Source organism: Leopardus geoffroyi, chromosome X, assembly GCF_018350155.1.
Source record: "Leopardus geoffroyi isolate Oge1 chromosome X, O.geoffroyi_Oge1_pat1.0, whole genome shotgun sequence".
Taxonomy (NCBI): Eukaryota; Metazoa; Chordata; class Mammalia; order Carnivora; family Felidae; genus Leopardus; species Leopardus geoffroyi.
The window spans coordinates 43,827,607-43,850,410 of record NC_059343.1 but is presented as its reverse complement, the minus strand read 5'-3'; the positions used below and the strand labels follow the sequence as shown (position 1 = coordinate 43,850,410).

The 22,804-nt window shown below is 40.2% G+C and overlaps 1 protein-coding gene and 1 pseudogene across 1 annotated transcript in view; both read left to right on the top strand.

The window, feature by feature from the left end:
- Positions 1–246: 246 nt before the first annotated feature.
- Positions 247–22,804, top strand: part of DGKK (diacylglycerol kinase kappa) — a 165,735-nt gene continuing 143,177 nt past the window's right edge. The window contains exon 1 of the mRNA XM_045471786.1: positions 247–861. Coding sequence (XP_045327742.1) covers positions 247–861 — 615 coding nt within the window. The remainder of the gene's footprint in view (positions 862–22,804) is intronic.
- LOC123595170 lies at positions 2,185–22,308 on the top strand (annotated as a pseudogene).

Here is a 22,804-nt window from a genome sequence, read left to right as displayed (position 1 = left end):
CCCGCCCATCGGACCCGTGGCTGCTTACGAAGAGGTGTGCGCTCACCGAGGGGCGTGTTCCAGCACTGGGAGACGCCGAGCGCCCCGGGGTTAGACCTCAGAGCGGAGCCAGCCATGGAGCCGGGCGGGGGAAAGTTTGGCATCCTGCAAGGGGTAGTCAAACTGGAGTGGGCGGGGCGCCCGAGGGTACTTTAGCCCTCTGAGCTCCCGGGTGCTAGCTGCCCAGACCTGAGGAGGTGTGCGGCCATGGACAGCGGAGCTGCCGCGGCCCAGGGCACTGACCCGCCTCAGGATGGAGAGCAGCCCGCGGAGTCTCCAGAGCCGCCGCCGCCGTGGCCGCCGTGGCCGCCGCCGCAGCAGCAGCCTCCGCCGCCGCGGGCTCCTCCGCTGCTCCACGCGCCTTCGCCGGAACCGGTACCGCAGTTCTGTCCAGAGCCTGTTCCGGAGCCCTGTCCGAGAGCTACCCCAGAACCAGCCCCAGAACTCGACACTGAAACGGTCCCAGAACCAGATACAGAACCGGCCCCCAAGCCAGCTCTAGAACCAGCCTCAGAACTCGATACGGAACCGATCTTAGAACCAGCCACGGAACCGGCCCCCGAGCGGGCTCCGGAACCAGCCCCAGAACCAGCCCCAGAACCAGCCACAGAACCGGCCTCTGAGCCGGCCCCAGTACCAGCCACAGAACCGGCCCCTGAGCCGGCCCCAGAACCAGCCACAGAGTCCTGCCCTGAGCCGGCTCCAGAGTCCCGTCCGGAGCCGAGTTCAGCACCACGTCTATTGCAGTGTCCGGTGGTAGCTCCAGAGAAGGGTCCAAAGACATCACCGCCCCGAACGCCAGTGCTGTTCTCCAGTATCAAGGTAAGAAATAGACCCCCTGGGGCGGGGGGGAAAGAAGTAAAATGAGGCCGAAAGGCTACCGAGCTTGTGGGACTCTGTACCCGAAGCATCCCATTTGGCTGCTGCCACTGACTGGCAAAGATGCGCGGAGAGATGCAGAGGTGGGGGATCGAGGGGCAGTGGGAAATGGTTGGGAGGCGGGAAGCAACATGTGGAAGTGAGAGTGGGCTCGCTGGGGCTAAAAACAGGGGTGACTGCACGGATTGGGAGTCGGAGCAGTTTTCCCCATGGGGAGAAGTGGCAGTGCAGTGAGCGCCTATATCTTGAAAAAGAGGAGGAAGACATCCCCAGGGAGCGCAAGAGACCTAGAGAAGTATTTCGGGCTGGCCCTGGGTACACAGCGATGGGACTGAGTGGTGGGGATGGCGGAGTGGGGGTGGGGGGTGGGGGGGTGGGACACACCTCTTAGCCGCGGTCACTACCGCAGAGGCCCAAGCTGCGGAGCCGCAGTCGTCAGCTTGGCCCCCTCCCTGACACTGGGGAGGGGGTCATTAGTGGGGGCGCAACTGGCGGCGCTCCAAGGAGGTGCCCTGCGCCTCTGTTGGCTGCTGGGAGCTGGTACTCCGGGTGGGGATGAGGGGATGGGCGGCGCCCACGCGCACTGCAGGGGAAGGGCAGGGTTCACTGGGGAGGAGGGGGAGAGCATGCGTGTGTCGAAGCCACCATTCCATCTGTCTGCAGGATTTCCAGGCAGGTAGGTGATACGGTGATGGGCCGCGTCACAAGCGGGCGACTGGCATCCCGCACTGGGGCCAGTTGAAATGGTACAGGAGTCCCGGCTTAGAGACACCAAAATAGGACTTGGTATTTGAGAGCGTGTGAATGGAAATCCTCATCTCTTCCAGTCTTCACAGATGCCTTCCTAAACGTTGCACTTAGCCTGGAGAAGACGAGTGGAGGATCCTCGCGCACCCGCGGTGGTGGGGGGAGGAGGAAGGTTTTCTGTGTTCTCCTTGGACCCCCGAAACCCCGTTGGCTCTTTGGCAGGAATCTGTTTGTCTTTCTTGCTTTCTCTGTACTCCCCCTACTCTTCCTTTCCCCTAAACTTCGTTCCATGAGACTGTGAATATCATGATAACGTATAGATACACCTTGATTTAGCTTCCGCTGCAGGAAAAAAAAAAAAACACGAAACAAAATGCAGAAACATAAAACATACCACACCAACAATACTCGTCCATCCTGCTGCCTAGCAGGGCGTAGGGACACGACTCTGGAATCCTTCTGCTGTGGAGCGCACACTTGTAGAATGTAGGGGAAGGGGGCAGAACTTGGCATCGCGAAATGGAAATGGGACCGTTGGTTGCTTCCTGAATTATGAGTAGGAAGCCTTGAGTTTGCAAAATAACTGCAATGATAAATGATTGAATAAGAGGAAGCCTAAAGCGAAAAGTTTAACAGGGTGAAAAAAAAGTGCAGAGGCTTAAAAATAGATAAAATAGGACCGTAGGAGAGTAAGACAAGTTGTTGTTGTTGTTGTTGTTGTTGTTGTTTTAAATCCAACAACCCGGCTCTCTCCAGGGGGGTGGCTCTCCTCCTCCCTGCAGCAATCTCAGGAAAGGAAATGGCAGTGTAGCAAGACACCGAAGATCACCCTAACCTGGGACTTGCTCTTGTCATTTTGGGAGAGTTTGCAATGAAGCCGATGGGAGGGAGACCAACAGGGACCACCTAACCTATGGCCTTCTTAAGTGAGATTTGGGGAACCTGGCTCAACACCTGGGGACTTAATTACCGGGATGTCCAGCAAATATATGGCCTCTTTGGCCTCTGGTAGACTGACTAGAGGCCAGGAGCTCTAGGGATGAGCCCCGTGACAGGGGGAAAACATGTCCCATGAGCTTAACAGGAAAAATGTCTGTTGCCAGACAGATAAGGAGGATCAAGGTAAGGGGAATCAGGTTAGCTTCCTCTACACAGTGCCCTCTCAGATGTGCTGGGTGACTGACCCATAGGCATTTGGCAGCCCTGGCAGGGGACCAGGACCTACCCCCTCCCCCCCACCAAGGTTTGACTTTGTCCTTTGTAGACTTAGTCATTTGTCCAGTCATTTATCTTTTAGGATTGGGTTAAGAACCCTGACTATCCGCTAAGAGGGCCATGTAGATGAACCTATCAGTGGCTCTAGATGATTTTGAAGGATGCAAAGGATCTGGGTATATGTTCAGATCCTTGGAAGCCAAAGCCTCTTCAACCCCCTAGGTGTTGCTATGCAATTGCTCTCTGGCTGGGAACATCTGATCTTCAGTGATAGGACCGTTCTCTGCTGCATCCTCCTCAGGCAAATAGCACCCACAACCAGCTGACTTGCATCTTAACATTCAAGGCAAACAGGTTGCCATCTTACCTGAGGAGGTGTTGTTCTCAGACACTGCCTCCTTGAGGCAAACTTGGGGAAACACACACACACACACACACACACACTCAAAGATCATAACAAAATACAGCTTTTATCATACAATGAGATCCTACCTGGCAAGGCACAGTCAGTACCAGTAGCATGGAACTAACCTGATAAGTCAAAGGATGAAATGAGCAAAACAAAGTGTTTGAATGTGACTGCAGGTTTCTCCCAGATAATTTTGCTGACTGGTATTGCAGAAGGAAAGAAAGAAGAAAGAAGAAAGAAAGAAAGAAAGAGAAAAGAAAAAAAGAAGGAAGGAAGGAAGGAAGGAAGGAAGGAAGGAAGGAAGAAAAGTCAACATCTTCCAGTTTGGAGTCTGCTCTTTTCAGGTTTCAGAACCTGTTGGTTGCAAATCCATGCCAATCATGAGGGTAGAGACTGAGAAAAGGGGGCTCATGTGTCTTTCCAAATAGATACCAAGATAACATAATCTTATGAACCAAACCTGTCTATTTCCTTCCTTTCTAAAATGTTTTGATTTCTAGGAAATGAGCTGTAGTCTCCCACCTGGTGGCAGTAAGTGTAAGGATGTGTGAATTGGTTCTTTAACAATGTCATGACTCCTTGGGGGGGAGTGGGGCTTAAATGAAGGGTACTGTATTTGTTTCTCTCCCCTCAGTTGTGGTTGAAGAAAGATAGCTTATGTTTTTATTAATTGGGTGTAACTAGCTATGAAATTATAACCACATCATACAGGTGATCAATGAAAATCTGAAAAAAAATACAGTTTTGTGGCCTTTATTTTTTTGGGGGGAGGGGTATGTGCTAATAGATCAATTACCAGTTACCATTACACCCCAAACCATAACAGAGCAGTTTCCTGGTATTTCTTTGCACACACTTTCTTCCAAAGTAGCAAGCATTTGTTTATAGGATATCTGGTAATTCTTACCTACTTTATCATTTTACTTATTTCTGAGCTTCTCGAAGGTAGATACTCTTTCCCTCTCAGTGCCTAGTACAATTCAGCCCTCCCTATTTTTGCTCAGTAAACATTTACTGAAGCTTGCAACCTATCAATTCCATTTCCAGAGAGATGTAGAGACTGTTGCTGTGAATGAATAAAAATGCATTCTCATTGATTTCAGAGTAAGAAGTAAATGATTATTTAAATAGCCTGGAATATAAAATAAATAAATAAATAGCCTGGAATATATAGCCTTTAAAGAAATGCAGTCAGTCTTTCCCTTTTCAGAATGGATGTTAGAGCCATAATTAACAAGCAAATTACCAACAATTAAAAAAAATGTTTGGAAAGTGTCCTTATCCCTTGCAGTCCCAGCAGCAGCAGACTAATGATGATGTTGTGGGTTTCAGGGGTAATATATTTTTTCCTAAGTGAATAGAATATCTGCAATGACTATAAACAGCTTTGGGATTGTAGGATCGAATGTTTAACCTGTTGAAGGTCAAGATGAAATTATTTTCTTTCCTTTTAGGCTCTTTCCCCCCTCTTTGCCAGGTTTTGATGAAACTATCTGATTTATTTGGTATATTCTGAGAGCTCCTGAGCATTTGCGGCAGTATGTTCTAGAAAAGATAATTAGATATTTGGTCAGTGGTCTTTCCTGAGAATACAATTCTTATGTGTTTATTAAAATCTCTGACTGGGGCTTCTGCACATCTGCAGCCCAAAAGGAAAGACTGATCCATTTCCCAAAGTGCTCCCAAGGAAAAGAGGAAAATCCATAGAAGCCAGGAAGCCATTCAGGGATATTATAATAAGGATTAGATAATCCTGCTAGTATGGCCCTTTACAGTTTGCAGAATGCTTTCCTCTGCATTATTAACTCTTATTTCCCTGAAGAAGGCAGCAGGGTGGGAGAAGGGAAAAATAAAACTTGACACCTAATATAATTATTAATTTATCTAATGTGGATTTTTGAAAGTATCCAAAATAGGGCTTTCTGTGATACATAAGAGCCTCATTTGTCTAAGAAGAATCTTTAAGCTGACATTCCATCAGCCTGGAATTTGTTCAAAGCAGCAATTGCTGTTCCCAGTCTGATGCTCCCAACGGGGGCCACCCTAGAACAGGAGCCTGAGAAGGAAGGATAAGAGGCACAAAACCCTGAACCTATTATTCCCAAAGAAGACCTTTTTCTGGAAAGAAAATAAATAGAAATTCTGCTAGGGATAGGGTGCCCAACCTTTCCAAAGACTGCTGACTGTAATTCCCTCTACGGAAAAAAAATTATTTCAAGGATTAAAAAAAGAAAGCATCCATTCCTAAAGGGAGATGCCCCACCCTCACCAAAGCAAATAAACCTTATTCTCAAAATAGAAAAACAAATGTACGAATTAAAAAAGAAGAAGAAAGGAACAGTGACCCCAGATAATGAAACTTATCCCTCCCCTAAAAATTATTTTAAGAAAAAAAATAAATTCTAAAGGGAGGTGTTCCTCACTCTCATCAAAACCCATGAAACTTATGTCCCCAAGAGGAAAATTAAAGAGAAAAAGAGAGAAATCACCTCAAGGTAAACAGTATTTCTAACCTTTAAAAAAAATTATGAAATTTATAAACTTTATTTCCACCTCACGTCTCATGCTGAACCCCTTGCAAAAGTTATGGGGGCAAAAATAAATCTCCCAAAGGGGAGGTATACCAGTCTCACCAAATCTCCCTAATGTTATTTCTTCCAATTACATGAAATGTCCAGAATAGGCAAATTCTTAGAGACTGAAAGTAGATTAGTGGTAGCCTGCGGGTTGGGGTAAGAGGAAGAGGGGAAGTGTGGGTAATGGCTAAAGGGTACAGGGTTTCTTTGGAAAGATGATAAAAATCTTCTGAAATTAGATAGCAGTGATGATTGCATGACTCTGTGAATATGCTAAAAAACACTCACTTTGTACACTTGAAAATGGCGAATTGTGTGATATGTGAATTATATATCAATTTTAAAAAATAAGTAAAAGGAAGGTCACTCCTCCAGCTGCAACATACTGGACCTACTATCTTCCCACAAATAAACAAAGGAATAAATGAATACATAAGCAAAAAAAAGACATTTATCAAAAAGAACTAAAAGGAAGATCCTCTTAAAGGCAGGGCCTCCAACCTCAACAAGGAAAAGAACCTTTATTCACCCCCCAATTTTTTCTCTTTGGGAAAAACAAACAAAAAGGAAGTCTTTTTAAGTGTTGATACTTTCAAAATCATCAAAGTCATAGATGAAACTTAACCAATCCTTCCATCCCAGAAACACACAAACATTTTAACAAACAAAAGAAATATTAAAGGACAGAGTCCCTGATCATACCAAACATCCTGAATTTTTAATTTCCAGAAAAGGAAAAAAAAAAAAGAAAAGAAATAAATCCTTCCCCTGCCAAGGGGAGAAGCCCCATCATCACCAAAGCACATGAACCTATCTTCCAAATACAATTTTAAGATTTAAAAGAAAAATCAATAATGGAAAGGCATGTATGTTGGGGGGGGGATAATATTAATGAAATGAAAATGAAATCCTCTTAAAGAGAAGTGCTCCATCTACACAAAGACACATGAACTTTTCTGTCAAGATACAGCAAAAAAAAATGCAAATTTTTTAAAAAGAAAAATTAAAAGGAAATCCTTTTATGGATGATCTGAATTTATTCAAACTCCAAAACTTGATTGTTAATATAGGAAATTTAAAAATTGGAAGTATAAATATTTTCAAAAAGAAACCTCCGTTTTAGAGAATAAAAATGCCTCAAAACCCACCAAAGTCCCTGAACATTTTTCTCCAAAAAAATTAAATAAGTAAAAAATTAAAAAAAAAAAAAAAAAAAGAAAGAGAGCAAAGGAGAGACCAAAGGGGAGGTGGAAGGAGAGGGAGCGAGGGGGAGGAAAGGAAGGGGTAGAGAGGGAGGGAATGAGATGCAGAAGAAAATAAATTAAGGGATAATTTTTAAAAGAAAGAAATTTTCCTCAGGAAAGGTACACCAGTTCTTTATTGTCCATGAAGTGTATTATTCCTGATGATCAACCCACTCTACCTCCCACAAAAAGGAGAAAAAAAGAAAACCTCACAAAATCTCTTTCTAAAGCTTATTCAAGGGGAGATGCCCCCAACCCCACCCAAACCCAGGGACCTTATTTATATTCCAGCCTTCAAGTATTTTTTAATGAAATAAAAGAAAAAGGAAGTCTTTTACAGAAAGATGCTCCCAATCTTATTTCTTCCAAATAAATTGCTCATTTTACAGAAAATGAAAGAAAGGAAACCCCCTTTAGGAGGGCTCCCAACCTCACTAAAACCAGTGGCCCTTATAGTTTCTCCCTACAAAACTTAGATTTATAAAAATGGAAATCCTCCAAACCTAAAGAGGTGTGCTCCCACAACCCAACCAAAAGCAAGGGACTTTTTTACCCAGAGATTTTTTAAAAGGAAAATCTGCCCATCATAAAAGAAGCCTTCAACTTCACTAAAATCAATAGACCTTATTCCTCTCCACATCCACAAGGAAAACAAAACCAGAAAAGAACTGTAAGAGGAAAAGAAATTCTCCTAACCTTAGTCAAGTTGGCCATAATCTCACCAACATCGTTAAACTTTATTCCCCTAAAGAGATTTTTTAAAGAAAGAGGGGAAAAAAGAGGGGAGAGAAAAGCCTGTCTTTTAGGAAAAAGTGCTCTCCACACCTACCCCACTCTAAAGACTAGGAAATTTATACAAAGAAAGGGTAATATCATTCTAGAACCATGCCAATGAACCTTAAATTGAGAACCTGAAGACGAAGGGTAGTAAATGTTTAATCCCCAGCTGGTTTCCCTCTGCTCCAACTCCAGCCCATTTCTGGTTACCTTCCCCATCAGCCAGTCAGGCTGTGCACTCCAGAAAGGCAAACTCTGCCCATGGAAAATAGAATTAGGAGGGAGGCAAACCATAATAGACTCTTATAGAGAAAAAACTGAGGAAGGAGTGGGGGAGAGAGGAAATTGGGTGATGGGCATTGAGGAGGGCACTTGTTGGGATGAGCACTGGGTGTTGTATGTAAGCAATGAATCATGGGGATCCACTCCCAAAGTCAAAAACACACTGTATACACTGTATGTTAGCTAACTTGACAATAATTTAAATATATATATATATATATATACATATATATATATATACACATCAGGTTCTGTGCTGACAGGGTGGAGCTTGCTTAAGATTCTCTCTCTCTCTCTCTCTTTCTCTCTCTCCCTTGCCCTCTCCCTTTCTCCCTCTCTCTGCTTCTCCCCTGCTTGTGTTCTCTTTCTCTCTCAAAAATAAATAAATAAACTTAAAAATTTAAAAAAACTTCCAAAATGTAAATAAAAATTATGCAGCACCCCACCACTCAAGATGAAGTATCAAGAGATAATTAATATTTTGTTGTTTTCCATTGATTCTCTCTGAATATATGCTTATATATCTGATAGTCTACAGTAGTAAGACTTTAGGGAAATGTACAATTATGTCTCAGGCTCTCCTCCTCCCCCTACCTGTTACCTCCCTGACTTAATTATTAGATCATGTGCTGCGTTGTTCTACATTGTATTTAGGAAACAATTGTTAATTTTAGCTTAAAGTTTATCTAGTCAAACACCTGTATGATCTGATTGATAAACATAAGCTGAAAACATAACTGTTCAGAGACATGATTGCAATGGAAAGCAATGAAAGTACACACTTTATGTAGACAAACCTTGTGTCTACACTAGCGAATGTTGCATATACAATTGGCAGTGTGATCTCACATTTACTTACTGCACTTTCTATGACATCCAGATTTCATTTGTCCTGATAGCTTTTGTGATTTGGACTTGAAGAAGGAGACCCTAAGCAAAATCCACCCTCTTGCCACTGTTAAATTCCCAAAAAGAAAATCTAAATTTAAATTTCTAAGACTCAGTTGGGTCACTTTTCACCATATGCAAAAATGTACTAATGGCTTTGTCTCTTTAACACACAGTTACCAACCATGCTCTTTCAGGTTGCTCTTACCCAGAAGGGAAATACTTTCCTGTGAGGACATTACCAACAATTATGAGGAGATAGAATATTCATTCAGCTTTCATTAGCCAACTGTGGTAGAAAATTGAGCGAGTTAATAAACCATATACAATCCAACCAAGGTTGAATCAGTAATTTAACAGGCAAGTATAATGTGGTATTGAGTAAGATCAGAGTCTTCAGCCTCTTCTGTAGTACTTAGAGATTTTCATCTTCCAAAGCATTTCAGGCATTTGTTGGTTAAGCCTTTTTCCTTAAAGAGCCTTATAAAAGAGATTTCCGACCCTGAGGATAGTGATTCCCACCCTCTCGTTTTCCTCCTAGCACAGGGCATGGCACATGTTACCAGGGGATTCTGAAAGATAAGCGTGATGCTCCAACCCAGAGTTTTGCTGAATTCTTCTGAAACAAGAGGCAGTGGGCATGAGGAATGAGCCTGCCCCTGCCTCCAGGAGTAGGAGGGCGATGGAAGCACTGCTTGCAGGCTCAACTAAGAAATTCCAGAATCCTGGATGTTCATTCATTTGCCCTCTCCTGCAGCTAATGTCTCTACCTGGGATTTTGCAGTTTGAGACAGGAAATGAAAGGTACCCACTGAGTACAAAATTGTTAATCTCCTTGGCTATGAGTAGAGACACTTGAAACCAAGAGAGTTTTTATTAACTTGGGCTCTGTCAATTGAGTCCCCCACTCTCCTGAATCCAGCTCCAGCATCACAGCACCATCCTCTGAACCCCACCTCTAACAGTAGTCCCTGCTTACTTTAATTGTTAATTTTCCTTCAATAAGTGTCATTTGCATTTATTATGTACCTTGAACATACTATTTCATGGCTTATTACATCACCATGTGTGTCCCTTCCAGTATAAAGGAAAAATGTGATGTAGCTTTATTAAAACAGCTAAGCATAAACAGCAAAGAGGAAAGTAAATCAAGCTACAAAACAAGATTATTGATTTCAGAAAATTAACAAGTTTGTGCCTTCTCACTAACCTCAATTAATGCTTACTGTGACTGTTTCCGTCCTGCCAGGCTTCAGTGGAACATAACTTTTCTCTTACTCAGAATTTGGATATTGCTGTCCCTTTCTCCTTCACCTTACTCTGCTTGACTGTCAAGACAATTAAAATGATAATTTTGGCATTGCCATGGTCTCTTTTGCTTTAATTTACTCAACTTGCTGACTAGACCACCAGGGCATTTTAAAAAAAATTTTTTTTTGGTTTCACGCGGAATCAAAACACCCATTTAGTGGCTCACTTGATGGTTTTGTTAGTATATTGCTTTTCACTGGTGAGTTGTCTTTCTACAAATTCCTGGAAAAACCTTTTGTTGCCTTTCCATCGTCCCTCATCAGCACTAAATTTTTTGAGTTCCTCCATCTCATCTTCTAATGGTGAAAAAAAAAAAAAAAAAAACATAGACACTCCCAGGCAGCTTGAAAGTTTGCTTGCTTTTGTTTGTTTGTTTGTTTTTTGTTTGTTTTGTATCCAGTACAGTAAGGCATCATTTTGAACTACACATAGACATATCTGTCAGCTCACTAAATGTTCAATAATCACGTAATTGGTATATAAAATGCTTTACAAGAGGCATCTGGGTGTGGCTCACGTCTGTTGAGCATCCTACTCTTGATTTCCGCTGAGGTTGTGATCTTGCAGTTCGTGGGTTGGAGCCAGCCCCATATGGGTCTCTATGCTGACAGGGTGGAGCCTGCTTGTGATTCTCTCTCTCCTATCTCTTTCAAAATAAATAAGTAATTTTTTAACAATTTAAAAAAATGTTTTACAATATGATACATATTTGGAGGATTGTTACATGGGTATTTTAGAGTACTTTACTGATATTTGGGGAAATTAGTTGAGGGTTCCAAGATGAAATGGGAATGCATTATTATTTTTTCAATGTAGAATAATGAAATAAATTTTCCCTATCCAAAATTCACTATCCAATAAGTTTTCAGGGGTGGATTAGATTCATATATGAGGGGGACTACATGATAGAAAATTCATTTTTATTGAAGAAATTTAGGGGAAAAATAAAGAAGATGTTTGAGGTAAGTGGGAACAATATATCCTCCTCAAGCCTAGAGAAAATCAGAATTAAATTAAGCAGTGACAGTATCAAGTAGAAGTGAGGTTATCCCTAAATTGGGCAGGTGAGGCCAAGGTCTACAGACAGAAGAATGAGTCCCTGTACAGTATCTGGAGTTGGAAAAAATGGCCATTCTAATAGAATCATAAAGACTGAAATAATATGGAAAATAAAGTGGATGGCAAAGTCCTATTAAAACTTTGAAGGAAACTGACAAAATTGTGTATATTATCCTAATGATGAGATACAACCATTGGAGGGCTGTTGACTAGCAAAATAACATGGCTGAAGCAGAGGATTGGCTGATGGGTATATACTTAAAAACTAACTTCCAATTTCTTTGTATGCCAAATTCCAAATTAAACTACTAAAGCTAAAATGAAAGAAAAGAATTACATTATCTAGTACCCTTTTTCTATTGTTTTGGGCTTTCTTTGACCCACACTATACTTTTGTAAGCATCTGGTCCGCTTTCTCTATGATATTTTTTTTTCTATTTTATATCACAGAGTTTTGTACAGCAAAAGTAAGAAGCCAGTATGGAAATCCAGTGAAATCTTTTACCTTCAGTGTTGTAGACCCATGGAAAGTTCTAAGAAGGGCCTTTGGGGATCAGGTGTCCTAGTATGTTTATTTATTTATTTTTTGGCCTAGTATGTTTAAAACCTCTTTAGCAATAGAATCTTTTTAATGTTTTTCTCAATAAAATTTTATTTTTTTTATTTTTTTTAATATTTTTTTTAATGTTTATTTATTTTTGAGACAGAGAGAGACAGAGCATGAATGGGGGAGGGGCAGAGAGAGAGGGAGACACAGAATCAGAAGCAGGCTCCAGGCTCTGAGCCATCAGCCCAGAGCCGACGCGGGGCTAGAACTCACGAACCGTGAGATCGTGACCTGAGCTGAAGTCGGACGCTCAACCGACTGAGCCACCCAGGCGCCCCTCTCAATAAAATTTTAAGTGAAAGCCTAATATTTAATATAAATACAAGAAGTATTTCATTAGTCCTTTCCTTTTATGCTAAAATGGGTTTGTAACTGATGTACCTTTCTAATTATTTATTTTAAGCTAAGAGGAGGGGTGCCTGGGTGGCTCAGTTGGTTAGGCGTCCGACTTCAGCCCTGGTCATGATCCCACCCTTCATGGGTTCAAGCCCCGTGTAGGGCTCTGTACTGAGAGCCTGAAGCCTGCTTCCAATTTTGTGTCTCCCTCTCCCTCTGCCCCTCCCCTGCTTGCACTCTCTCTGTCTCCCAAAAATAAATAAATATTTTTAAAAATTTAAGCTAAGAGGAAAGCGATTTTGCATTCCCAGTTTATTATGGCTTCTTAGCAAAGCGCTGGTGATGTAGGAACACATTGAATATGAAAAAGAAGCAAGTCACAGTTTAAAATTTGGCCTAAAATATTCCAGAAATTAATAATATTCTCCTGGAAACATGGCCATTCTGGAAAGTTCCTCCCTCCCCTGACCCCAGGTAAGTGTTACAATAGGCCTCATTAAATGGGTTGTCATAATATGCATTGTCTTTGTTTATAAGAACATTTTTATTATGGGGGTTTGTGTTCTTGGCCAAGGACACTACACCAAGTAAATTGTAGATATAATTAAAAATATGTAGTAAAAGCTAATATATAACTATAAGCTTCTGTAATAATTTAAAACAGCAAAATTATTCCATGTCCTATAAAATAGGCATAAATGTACCATATAGGTTGATTTTGTAAGGAGTCCTAATGTACTATAAAGTGTACATGCAGCACATAAAAGATCCAAGTCTACATAAATTTAACCTATTGTTATTATTTATTTAAAATTTACACTCTGCCTGCATCCAGAAAGGGCATGAAGTAGCCTATAAAATTAAACACATATAAAACAGGACAATTAAGCACAAATAAAAACAGGACAAAACCAATTCAAAGCAGTGGTGAATGAGACTTTAAACTAATATACGATAGTTATAATAAACCCTAATTATACATTTAATTAGCAGTACTTTTGTTAGCTGCCTTTGTTGGTTGAAGAACTTCGGGGAATGATTTGAGTTACTCAGACCTCTTAAAGTTGGTATCCAAGGAAGTTTGAGCTGATGCCTCATTTTTATGTGATACATCTTCCTGTAGCAAGCTGCAGCAACCACAGAATGAAGAACTAAAAGTTGCCAGGAATGTGTTACAGGTGCTAATTAACTGTCCTAGAAAGCTGCGGTTTGGGTTATTTTGGTGTGCTTGCATTTTTCTAATATCATAGGCAGGTATCTGTGAGGCATGTAAGTATGGAACTTCCTCAAATAAAATAGTATTTCAAATAAAATTTCTCAAATAAATCCAAATGGTACTGTGTAGCCAGGGGTTCACTAGTTTGGACTCTTTCTTAGATTGGGAGTTACTTCGCATTGGTTCTAGTCATAATTCCACTCTGCATAGCTGTGCAATATGGGGCAAATTGCTTAATCTTTTCATGGCTTAGCTTTTGTGTCTTTTAAATGAAGCCAACAATGTGCTGCTGACTCAGCTCAGCCATCTCCTCTAGCAAGTCTTCACTGGTATCCCATCTAGGTTAGGTGCCCTTCCTCTGTGCCCACATAGCACCCTACACAAACATCTGCTTCTCAATTGCCATATAATATTGAGATTAACAGCTTGTGTATCCCATTAGGGCTATAAGGATAAGGCCCTCAGGGCCCAACATACAGCCTGCCACTCAATAAATTGTGGTGGAACTGCTTTATAAAAATATCATAGAGGTTCATGGAGAAATTAGATCTAAAACACATATTTCAAGTTTATTATTTTTTTGAGAGAGAGAGCGAGCATGCAAGTGGGGGAAGAGGGGAGAGAGAGAGAGAGAGAGAGAATCCAAAACAGGCCCCATACTGTCAGCATGGAGCCTGACATGGGGCTCAAACTCATGAACCACAGGATCATGACCTGAGCTGAAATAAAATCAAGTCAGATGCTTAAACAACTGAGCCACCCAGGCATCCCTAAAACGTATATTAAAAATAAAAAATGTGCAAATGCTACCTTATTTTAGTATCATTTGTATATGTGCCATGATATTTGCTGCCATCACTTTCTGTATTCAGGTATGCAGAGGAGTTTTGATATAGTCGCCCCTCAATAAAATGGACTTAGCTATTCAAGTGCATTACCAGTAGGTGATAGTAGGCAGGGCTGCCTCATATCCTCCCAGAGGGTTGTAATTTTTTCTAACTCATACAGAGGTACCCTACTCATTAGGAGCAGCCCTATATTGATCATGTGGTCTTGAATTATTAGTCTTTGGTCATAAACATAGTTAATTCTGGTGAAAATGAGAATGAGTTATTTAGCCAGTCATTTTAAAAATGCAAATTCCTTAAAACACTCAAGTAGAGCAACACTAAAAAATATCATTCTTAAGTGTAGTATATGGAGAGAAGGGTTAAACATAGCTAGATACCATTTGGTACCCTTTTCACTATCTTAACTATTAATCAGAATTTAATCTATGTATGGTATTCTTTTCACATTAATTGAAAAGTTCCTGATTCATTACCTTGGTGTCAAATTTCTCCTGTAGCTGGAACTAGAAATTGGAGCTAGGTGTCAATGTTCCAAGGCTCTCCCTTTCTTGTGAGGACTAAGAAGAAACAACTAAGCTTTGATGTCCCCTTGGCTCCAAATTTTCTTCCAAAATAGCTTACAGGAAAAGCCTTAACTTGTTTTACCAATACCTGTAATCAGATCAGCACCCTGATCTTGAAAATGATTTGATCAGGAAAGAGAATATGGAGTCTCTACTTAGACACAGGAAATTCTAACAGCTATCTTTTTTTCCAAACAAAAGGAACAACTTTTCCCTTAAATAAGATAGACAACTTCTATCTTTTTTAAGAATAGCAACTGGGAAAGATCAGCACATAAAGTTGTACAGTCTGTACAGTATATGAGGCTGCCATCTCTAAGGGGACACGTTTCACAAAGTAAGCCATAAAGATATATATATTTATTGTAACAATTTTCCTGAAGATGGCAGTCAAGTACCTTGTGCTAACAAAATTGGTATATTATGACAATTTTCTGACAAATGGAAGTAAAATACCTTTAGCAAATGGTACCTTTTCCTGATGTGCCCAATAGTGTGTTATGGGCTGATCCTGCTACTAATTCCTTACATTTAAATACAATGTCCCTCTTAGCAACTCCCTAGATGCCTGTACCGTGTATGCTCAGAACCAATTTCAAAAAGTACCTATTTTATTCCACATCACATTTAACCTGAACATCATTTTAAAACAGAAATCTGCAACAAGGGTTTGAAAAAGGAATTTACAGGGGTACAGGAATAGGCAGGCATACATCCATAGATGCACACTGGTACATTCACTCCCAGGAACATACCCAAGTATATATATTCCAGTAGCTGAACAGCCTGGTAGGTAGGTGTACACACACACACACACACACACACGCACACAAATACAGATTTAGCTGGACATTAAAGCATAAAAAGGAGGAGACTCTGGCTGCTTGCCCAGTTTTCCTATTTAACTTATTTTTAGCCTGTCTCACTCCTACAGGTCATGAGTTCCCTAAAGTTTACATGCTCTTATGAGAGTTCAAGTCATCAAACCTTTCTAAGGATTTGTTAGTGACAAAGAACTGTGCTAAATAGATACGGCAAGCCACTCAGTCTTGGAAGGTTGTTTGAAGGTGAGATCTCAACTGTGTCTGAAGATTAAGTAGGACTTTCATAGGCAAAAATGAAAAAAAGAGACAAAAGGCAGAGGGAATATCCTAAGCATAGGCATGGAAGAGGTAGAAAGGGCAATGCTCTAAGAATCCCACAAAGACTAGATATGGTAGAAACTTTTATTGAATCAGGAAGAAAGGCTAAAGGAACTAGGTGGGAACTAAAATGCAGAGGGCCTTGAATGCCAGGTGAAGGAATGTGTGTTCTATTCCATAAACAGTGGAGAATCATGGAAGGTTTTTGATTGGGAGTACCATGACTAGGTTTAGATTTAAGAAAACTACCAATATATAGAATGGATTAGATAGGAAGACTCTAGAGAATGGGACATCAGTCTAGGCAAGAGATGTTGAGGACCTAAGGCAATCAGTATGGGAAGAAATAGAAGAGATGCTGATAAGATTTGGTTTGAAATCAGTTGGATGTGGATAATGGGGGAGAGATGAGTAGAAGATGATTCTAAACTTTCGAGTCTGGAGTTGTTAGAATTATAGAGAAGACACGGACAAGAGCAGGCTTAGATAGTAACTAAAGGAAGATTATGAGTTCAGTTTTGGATAATTTGAGTTAGAGGTATTGTTAAGCCCTGTGCTCAAGACAGTGATTATAGAAAGGCAAGAACTTAAGAGTTAGAGGGCTGTTCCCCTGATCCTGGATTGAAAACAATGAAATGAAATAAATAGAATCAGATAATGGAAGAGAGACAAATGGAGACAAATACTGTTAGGGAAAATAGGCAGAGAAAAGATATTAATTTAGAAGCTGAAGTATTATAAAAGAAGGGAGAAAGAAGAGAATGTGTATTTTTTTAAAAAGTTTTGTTTTTTTAAAGCAAGGATTACTTTATTTTTTAAGTTTGTTTGTTTGTTTATTTATTTTTAAGTAATTTCTCTGCCCAATGTGGCACTTGAACTCATGACCCAAAGATCAAGAGTGGTATCCTCTTCTGAGCCAGCCAGATGCCCCAAATGTGTACTTTTTTTAAAGGAACATTTTTTTTAAAGTGTTGATCCTGAGTATTTTTTTTTCAATAGCTTCTCTATCCTCTCCTTTGGCTATTTTCTCCTTGTTGATGAAAATCCTCTGAATGGCCTTGAAAGGAGATGGAATATTGTTAATGTGTTGTCCTCAGACTGAATGCAAGTAGCTCTTCTCTCATTATCCAAGTCTTTATTTGTAAGCCTAGGAATATACTGTGTTTGGGGAAACCATTAAGAAAGGTTAGTAGTTACCTTGTTATTAAGAGAGAAGCACGAGAACATTTCTCTTATGTTAATATAATAAGAAGAATATATTGTCCTCTACATCAAAGATTCTATTTTAAAGCTCTTTTGCATATAGTACTCACTTAATAGCTTGAAATAACAAGAGCCACACAGCAGTCTTATATGTATAATGATATTAAAAGATCTCCAAACACAGTAAACTAAGATATCTTAAGGTACTATAAGATTTTCTCTGAATATGTTGAGGGGAGATAGGGACTTTCTCAAAGAAAACTATTCTTACCAGGTAAACTTTGTTTTTTTAATATAAAGTGTATAATAAGCCCCTTAAAATGGCTCCAGACAGTGAAGGAAGCACAGGTAAGGCCAGACAGAATAATCAGAGAAGAAAATGATAAATGTTTGAAAGTGTGAGCTGAAGTCCTAATAGGTCCCCAGCTCTTTGCTAGTTGGTGTGGAAAGAGCAACGGTGTATACAAAGTCTGCAATCTTATTTCGAAGAAAAAACATGTACTCTGGAGAACAGGTACATAACAATACAAGGAAATAAATTATTAGAGTATGTATAGTACAGAGAATGATGCTGTAGAATTATAAAAGAGGAACAATAAAGGGTGGATTGGTTTGGGAAGGTTTCCTGATACAGGTGAGATCAATTAAATTTAGATCTGGGGGCAACATACCCAGACTTGGAAGCAGCAGGGACTCTATTCAACTGGTATCAAAGAGGTTTTAGAGAAAGGCAGAGGGATTTGGACTCTATTCTGTACAGCAGGACATTATTTAAGATTCTTGAGTAAGAGAGTAATATAATGAAAGAAATTTTTCTAAGATATATATTGTGACAGTGAAAAGGATAGATTGGAGGAGAACAAGATAGAAGGCAGGGAGATTACTTAGGCTGTTGCAAAAATCCAGATGAAAAATGATGGTGGCCTGATTATTGCAAGCGATGATGATCATTCATTCATCTAAAATCATTTATTGAATACCTATTCCATGTCAGGCACTGTGCTGATAACTGTAATTTACCTGAAGGAAATTATAGCCAAGCAGAGGAAATAACACCAAGTATACAAATAACTGCAACCCCAAGGAGAAAATGATACTCATTTTAATATAAGAGAAACTCTGAGTTCAAAGGAGTTAAGAATTGATGGGAGCCTAGCAGAACGGGGTAGACTTGGGTTCAGAGATGAGTTACAGTACATTCCATAATTCTTCTTATTTGGGGAGAAGTACCAGAAGTGTGATAAGAAAGTAATTCTAGGTAAACAAAACAATGTGAGCAAAGGACCTGAGGTGAGAAAACACTGGGATTTCTTTTGGAGACCCCAGGATTTGAAGCCTCAAGGATATAGACAGAAATGAAGAACTGGGAGAAGATGGGGGTTTGACAACTGAATGAGTGGTAAGGAGGAAGGGAAATTGTTAAGACAGAAGCATAGGATATTAATAATTCCTAATTTTCTCTTACTTTGCAACTCCCCCTTTTCTGAAACTCTCTGGATTCTTTCTTGGTGCTATCCAAGTGTCCAGGTTGCTTTTGTTTGATTTCTGGACTGCCCACTTCCACATACCATCTTTGTCTGACATGAGGCTATAGGGTTCTGACTGATGTTCAGAGATACCTTGGTCTGAGAAGGGAAATGATTCACTCATGAAGTTCATATAGGGCCTGTTTCCACAGTAAGCAGCATCTATATTCAATCTTTGGTATCCAATAGCATCTTCCAGTCTCATTTGCTATCTGTATATGTGTGTTTGTCATGCCTTTGGAAGGCCTTGTCATGCATGTAAGGAACACCATTCTTAATCAGCTTTCTCTGTATGTTTATAATATTAAATTTTCAGATTGAACTTTCAGAGACCCTTCCTTCCCAATCACTCATGTTATAGTGATAAAAAGTAGGGGTCTTTCAAGACTACCACTTGATTTTTATATTATACTCTACAATATTCTGTGTTTTCTTTTCCTTTTATTTAAATTTTAGTTAACATACAGTGCAATATTGGTTTCAGGAGTGGAACTCAGTGATTCATCACTCACATACAATACCCAGTGCTCATCACAAGTTCTGTCTTTAATCCCCATCACCCATCTAGCCCATTCCCCACCCACCTCCCTTCAACCCTCAGTTTGTTAAGAGTCTTTTGTGGTTTATCTCTTCCTTTTCCCCCCCTTTACCATATGTCCATCAGTTTTGTTTCTTAAACTCCACATGAGTGAAATCCTATGGTATTTGTCCTTCTCTGATTGACTTATTTTGCTTAGCATAATACATTCTAGCTTCATCCATGTTGTTGAAAATGGCAAGATTTCATTCTTTTTGATAGCTGAATAATATTCCAGTGTGTGTGTGTGTGTGTGTGTGTGTGTGCGCCACATCTTCTTTATCCATTCATTAGTCGATGGACATTTGGGCTCTCTCCATAGTTTAGCTATTGTAGATAATGCTGCTATAAACATTGGGGTACATATACCCCTTCAAATCTGTATTTTTGTATCCTTTGGGTAAATCCTTTATAGTGTTATTGCTGGATCATAGAGTAGTTCTATTTGTAATTTTTTTGAAGAAACTACTATCTTCCAGAGTGGCTGCATCAGTTTGCATTCCCGCCAACAGCACAAGAGGGTTCCCCTTTCTCCACACCCTCACCAACATCTGTTGTTTCTTGTGGTCTTAATTTTAGCCATTCTGACAGGTGCGAGGTGGTATCTCACCATGGTTTTGATTTGTATTTCCATGATGATGAGTGATGTGGAGCATCTTTTCATGTGTCTTTTATCCATCTGGATGTCTTCTTTGGAAAAGTGTCTATATATGTCTTCAGCACATTTCTTAACTGGGCTATTTGCTTTATTTGTGTGTTAAGTTTGATAAGTTGTTTATAGATTTTGGATACTGACCCTTTATTAGATAAGTCGTTTGCAAATATCTTCTCCCATTCCATAGATTGCCTTTAGTTTTGTTGACTGTTTGCTGTGTAGAAGTTTTTTTTCATCTTGATGAGGTCCAAATAGTTCATTTTTTATTTTGTTTCCCTTGCCTCCAGCAACATTCTAGTAAGAAATTGCTACAGCTGATGTCAAAGAGTATACTCTACAATTTTCTAAAATGCTTCCACATTTCCCATGTCCTGTGTCCTTGGATTCTCACCCCAATCCTCTGTGTGTGATATTGGCTTTATTCCCATTGTGCAGATGAGAAAACTAAGGCTAAAGGATACTTGGCTACTAAGGATTGAAGTCAAGATTCAAGCCCAAAGCTCCTGACTCCAAAACCAATCCCTAATCCATGTCAGGCTAGTTAGTACAAGGTTTCCAAAGCAGCCCTCTTGAGCCCAGAAATGATATAGATTCCTCTAAACAGTGTGGGATAATGGGGGCCAATTACCTTCTTTAAAGCCAACCAAATCCACAGGCTTAAGATGAGACAAGGTTTTAAGGTGGTTGTGATGGTTCTTTTTTTTTTTTAAATGCTTTAGATGCTTATAATGATGATTCATTACATAAATAATTAGGAACTTCCTAAGATCAGAATTCCCAAAAGGTTTTTACAATTCTTAAGAGATTAAAAATGCACCAGTCTTATCATCTGGCTCCAGGATTGGGATTTAAGAGGCTGATTCTATTCCTAGCTGTGCCTTTGTGATTTGAGGTAAATCCTTTAACCTTTCACTTTTTTATTTATCCATTTATAAATAAGTGTATTTCCCACCATAGAATATCTGGGAATCACTTTAAAATTCTAGGCTCAAAAGTATTTTAAAGCCTTATAAATTCTGTAAATCACTTTGCACAGATTCAAAATGACTGTCACATCGATACAAGGTGGAATTAGTTTATTAAAAACAAGTAAATTGTATGGAGATGGGGTTAAAGCACAGATTTCTGCCTTCCTACTACTGTTTTTTAATAGGTGCAGCTCAGGTCTGTGTTCCACTTTCACCTCTGCCACAATGTGGTGCGGCCACAGCTAGTTGGATCATCTTGCATCCCACCTCCTGCAGTGCCATATGTCACTAAGACTAATATCCCTGGGTGGAGATTTTTCTATGGTAGAAGCTTAGTGAAGAAGGGTAATTCTCTAATTTCATTTCCCCCCTTTGGAGCCTGGATTATGTGGAAGGGAAAGTATTTTAGATTCTAGAATAACGTTTCTCTGTTCCATGCCTTAATGTCCTTCTGTATAAAATGGCATTATCAAGATATGCTCCTACCTGCAAAGGGGATGGTGTAAGACTAACTGTGGAAATTGCAGTATAATATAGTGGGCTTCAGAGTCAGACACATTTGGGTTGAAATCCCAGCTCTGTCATTTCTTAGCTCTGTGACCTTGGACAAAGACTCTCACTGACCTCTTTGAGTCTTATTTTCTTCATTTTACACGTGAGATTAATAATTCCCACCTACTAGGTTGTTCTAAGGATAAATGACATATCAAGTGTTTAGTTCAGTACCTGGCACCTAGTTGGTTTTTTAAAAAATGGTAAATGTGTTCTTCCTTGGAGATGTTCTTCCTTGGTAGCCATCTCTTACTTTACCATTGTAAAGCCCAAGATTGTTAAAAAGAGGACGAATTAGTTCATCCAGCGCCACTCAGACCAATATGTCAAAATTAAGTGTAACTGGTGGAAACCCAGAGGCATTGACAATAGGGTGTGCAGGAGATTCAAGGGCCAGATCTTGATGCCCAGCATTGGTTATAGGAACAATAAGAAAACAAAGCACATGCTGCCCAGTGGCTTCCAGAAGTTCCTAGTCCACAACAGTCAAGTGCTGCTGATGTGCAACAAATCTTACTATGCAGAGATTGCTTACAATGTCTCCTCTAAGAATCACAAACCATTGTGAAAAGAGCAGCCCAACTGGCCATCAGAGTCACCAATTCCAATGCCATGCTGCACAGCAAAGAAAATGAATAGACAGCTCGTGTGCACATTGTATTTGTATTAATAAAACCATTAAACTAGGGGCGCCTGGGTGGCTCAGTCAGTTAAGCGTCCGACTTTGGCTCAGGTCATGATCTCGCGGTCTGTGAGTTCGAGCCCCATGTCGGGCTGTGTGCTGACAGCTCAGAGCCTGGAGCCTGTTTCAGATTCTGTGTCTCCCTCTCTCCCCGACCCTCCCCCATTCATGCTCTGTCTCTCTGTCTCAAAAACAAATAGATGTTAAAAAAAATTTTTTTAAAACCATTAAACTATTTTTTAAAAAGGTAGCTGCTACCATGTGAAAGACACTGATTTTATTTCAAGCAACTACTGTGTGTGTGTGTGTGTGTGTGTGTATAATGTATGTATTTGCTCATTGACTGTTCTCCCTTTCTCTTTTAAAAGGGGTGGTTCTCATGCAAAGTAAAGAAAACTGAAAATAACAAGGGTGGCTACCATTGCTTCTTAGTAATGTATCTTAACATCAGAATCATGTACCCCCTTTACTTACTGCTGTTTTCTTCTGCTGCTTAGAGG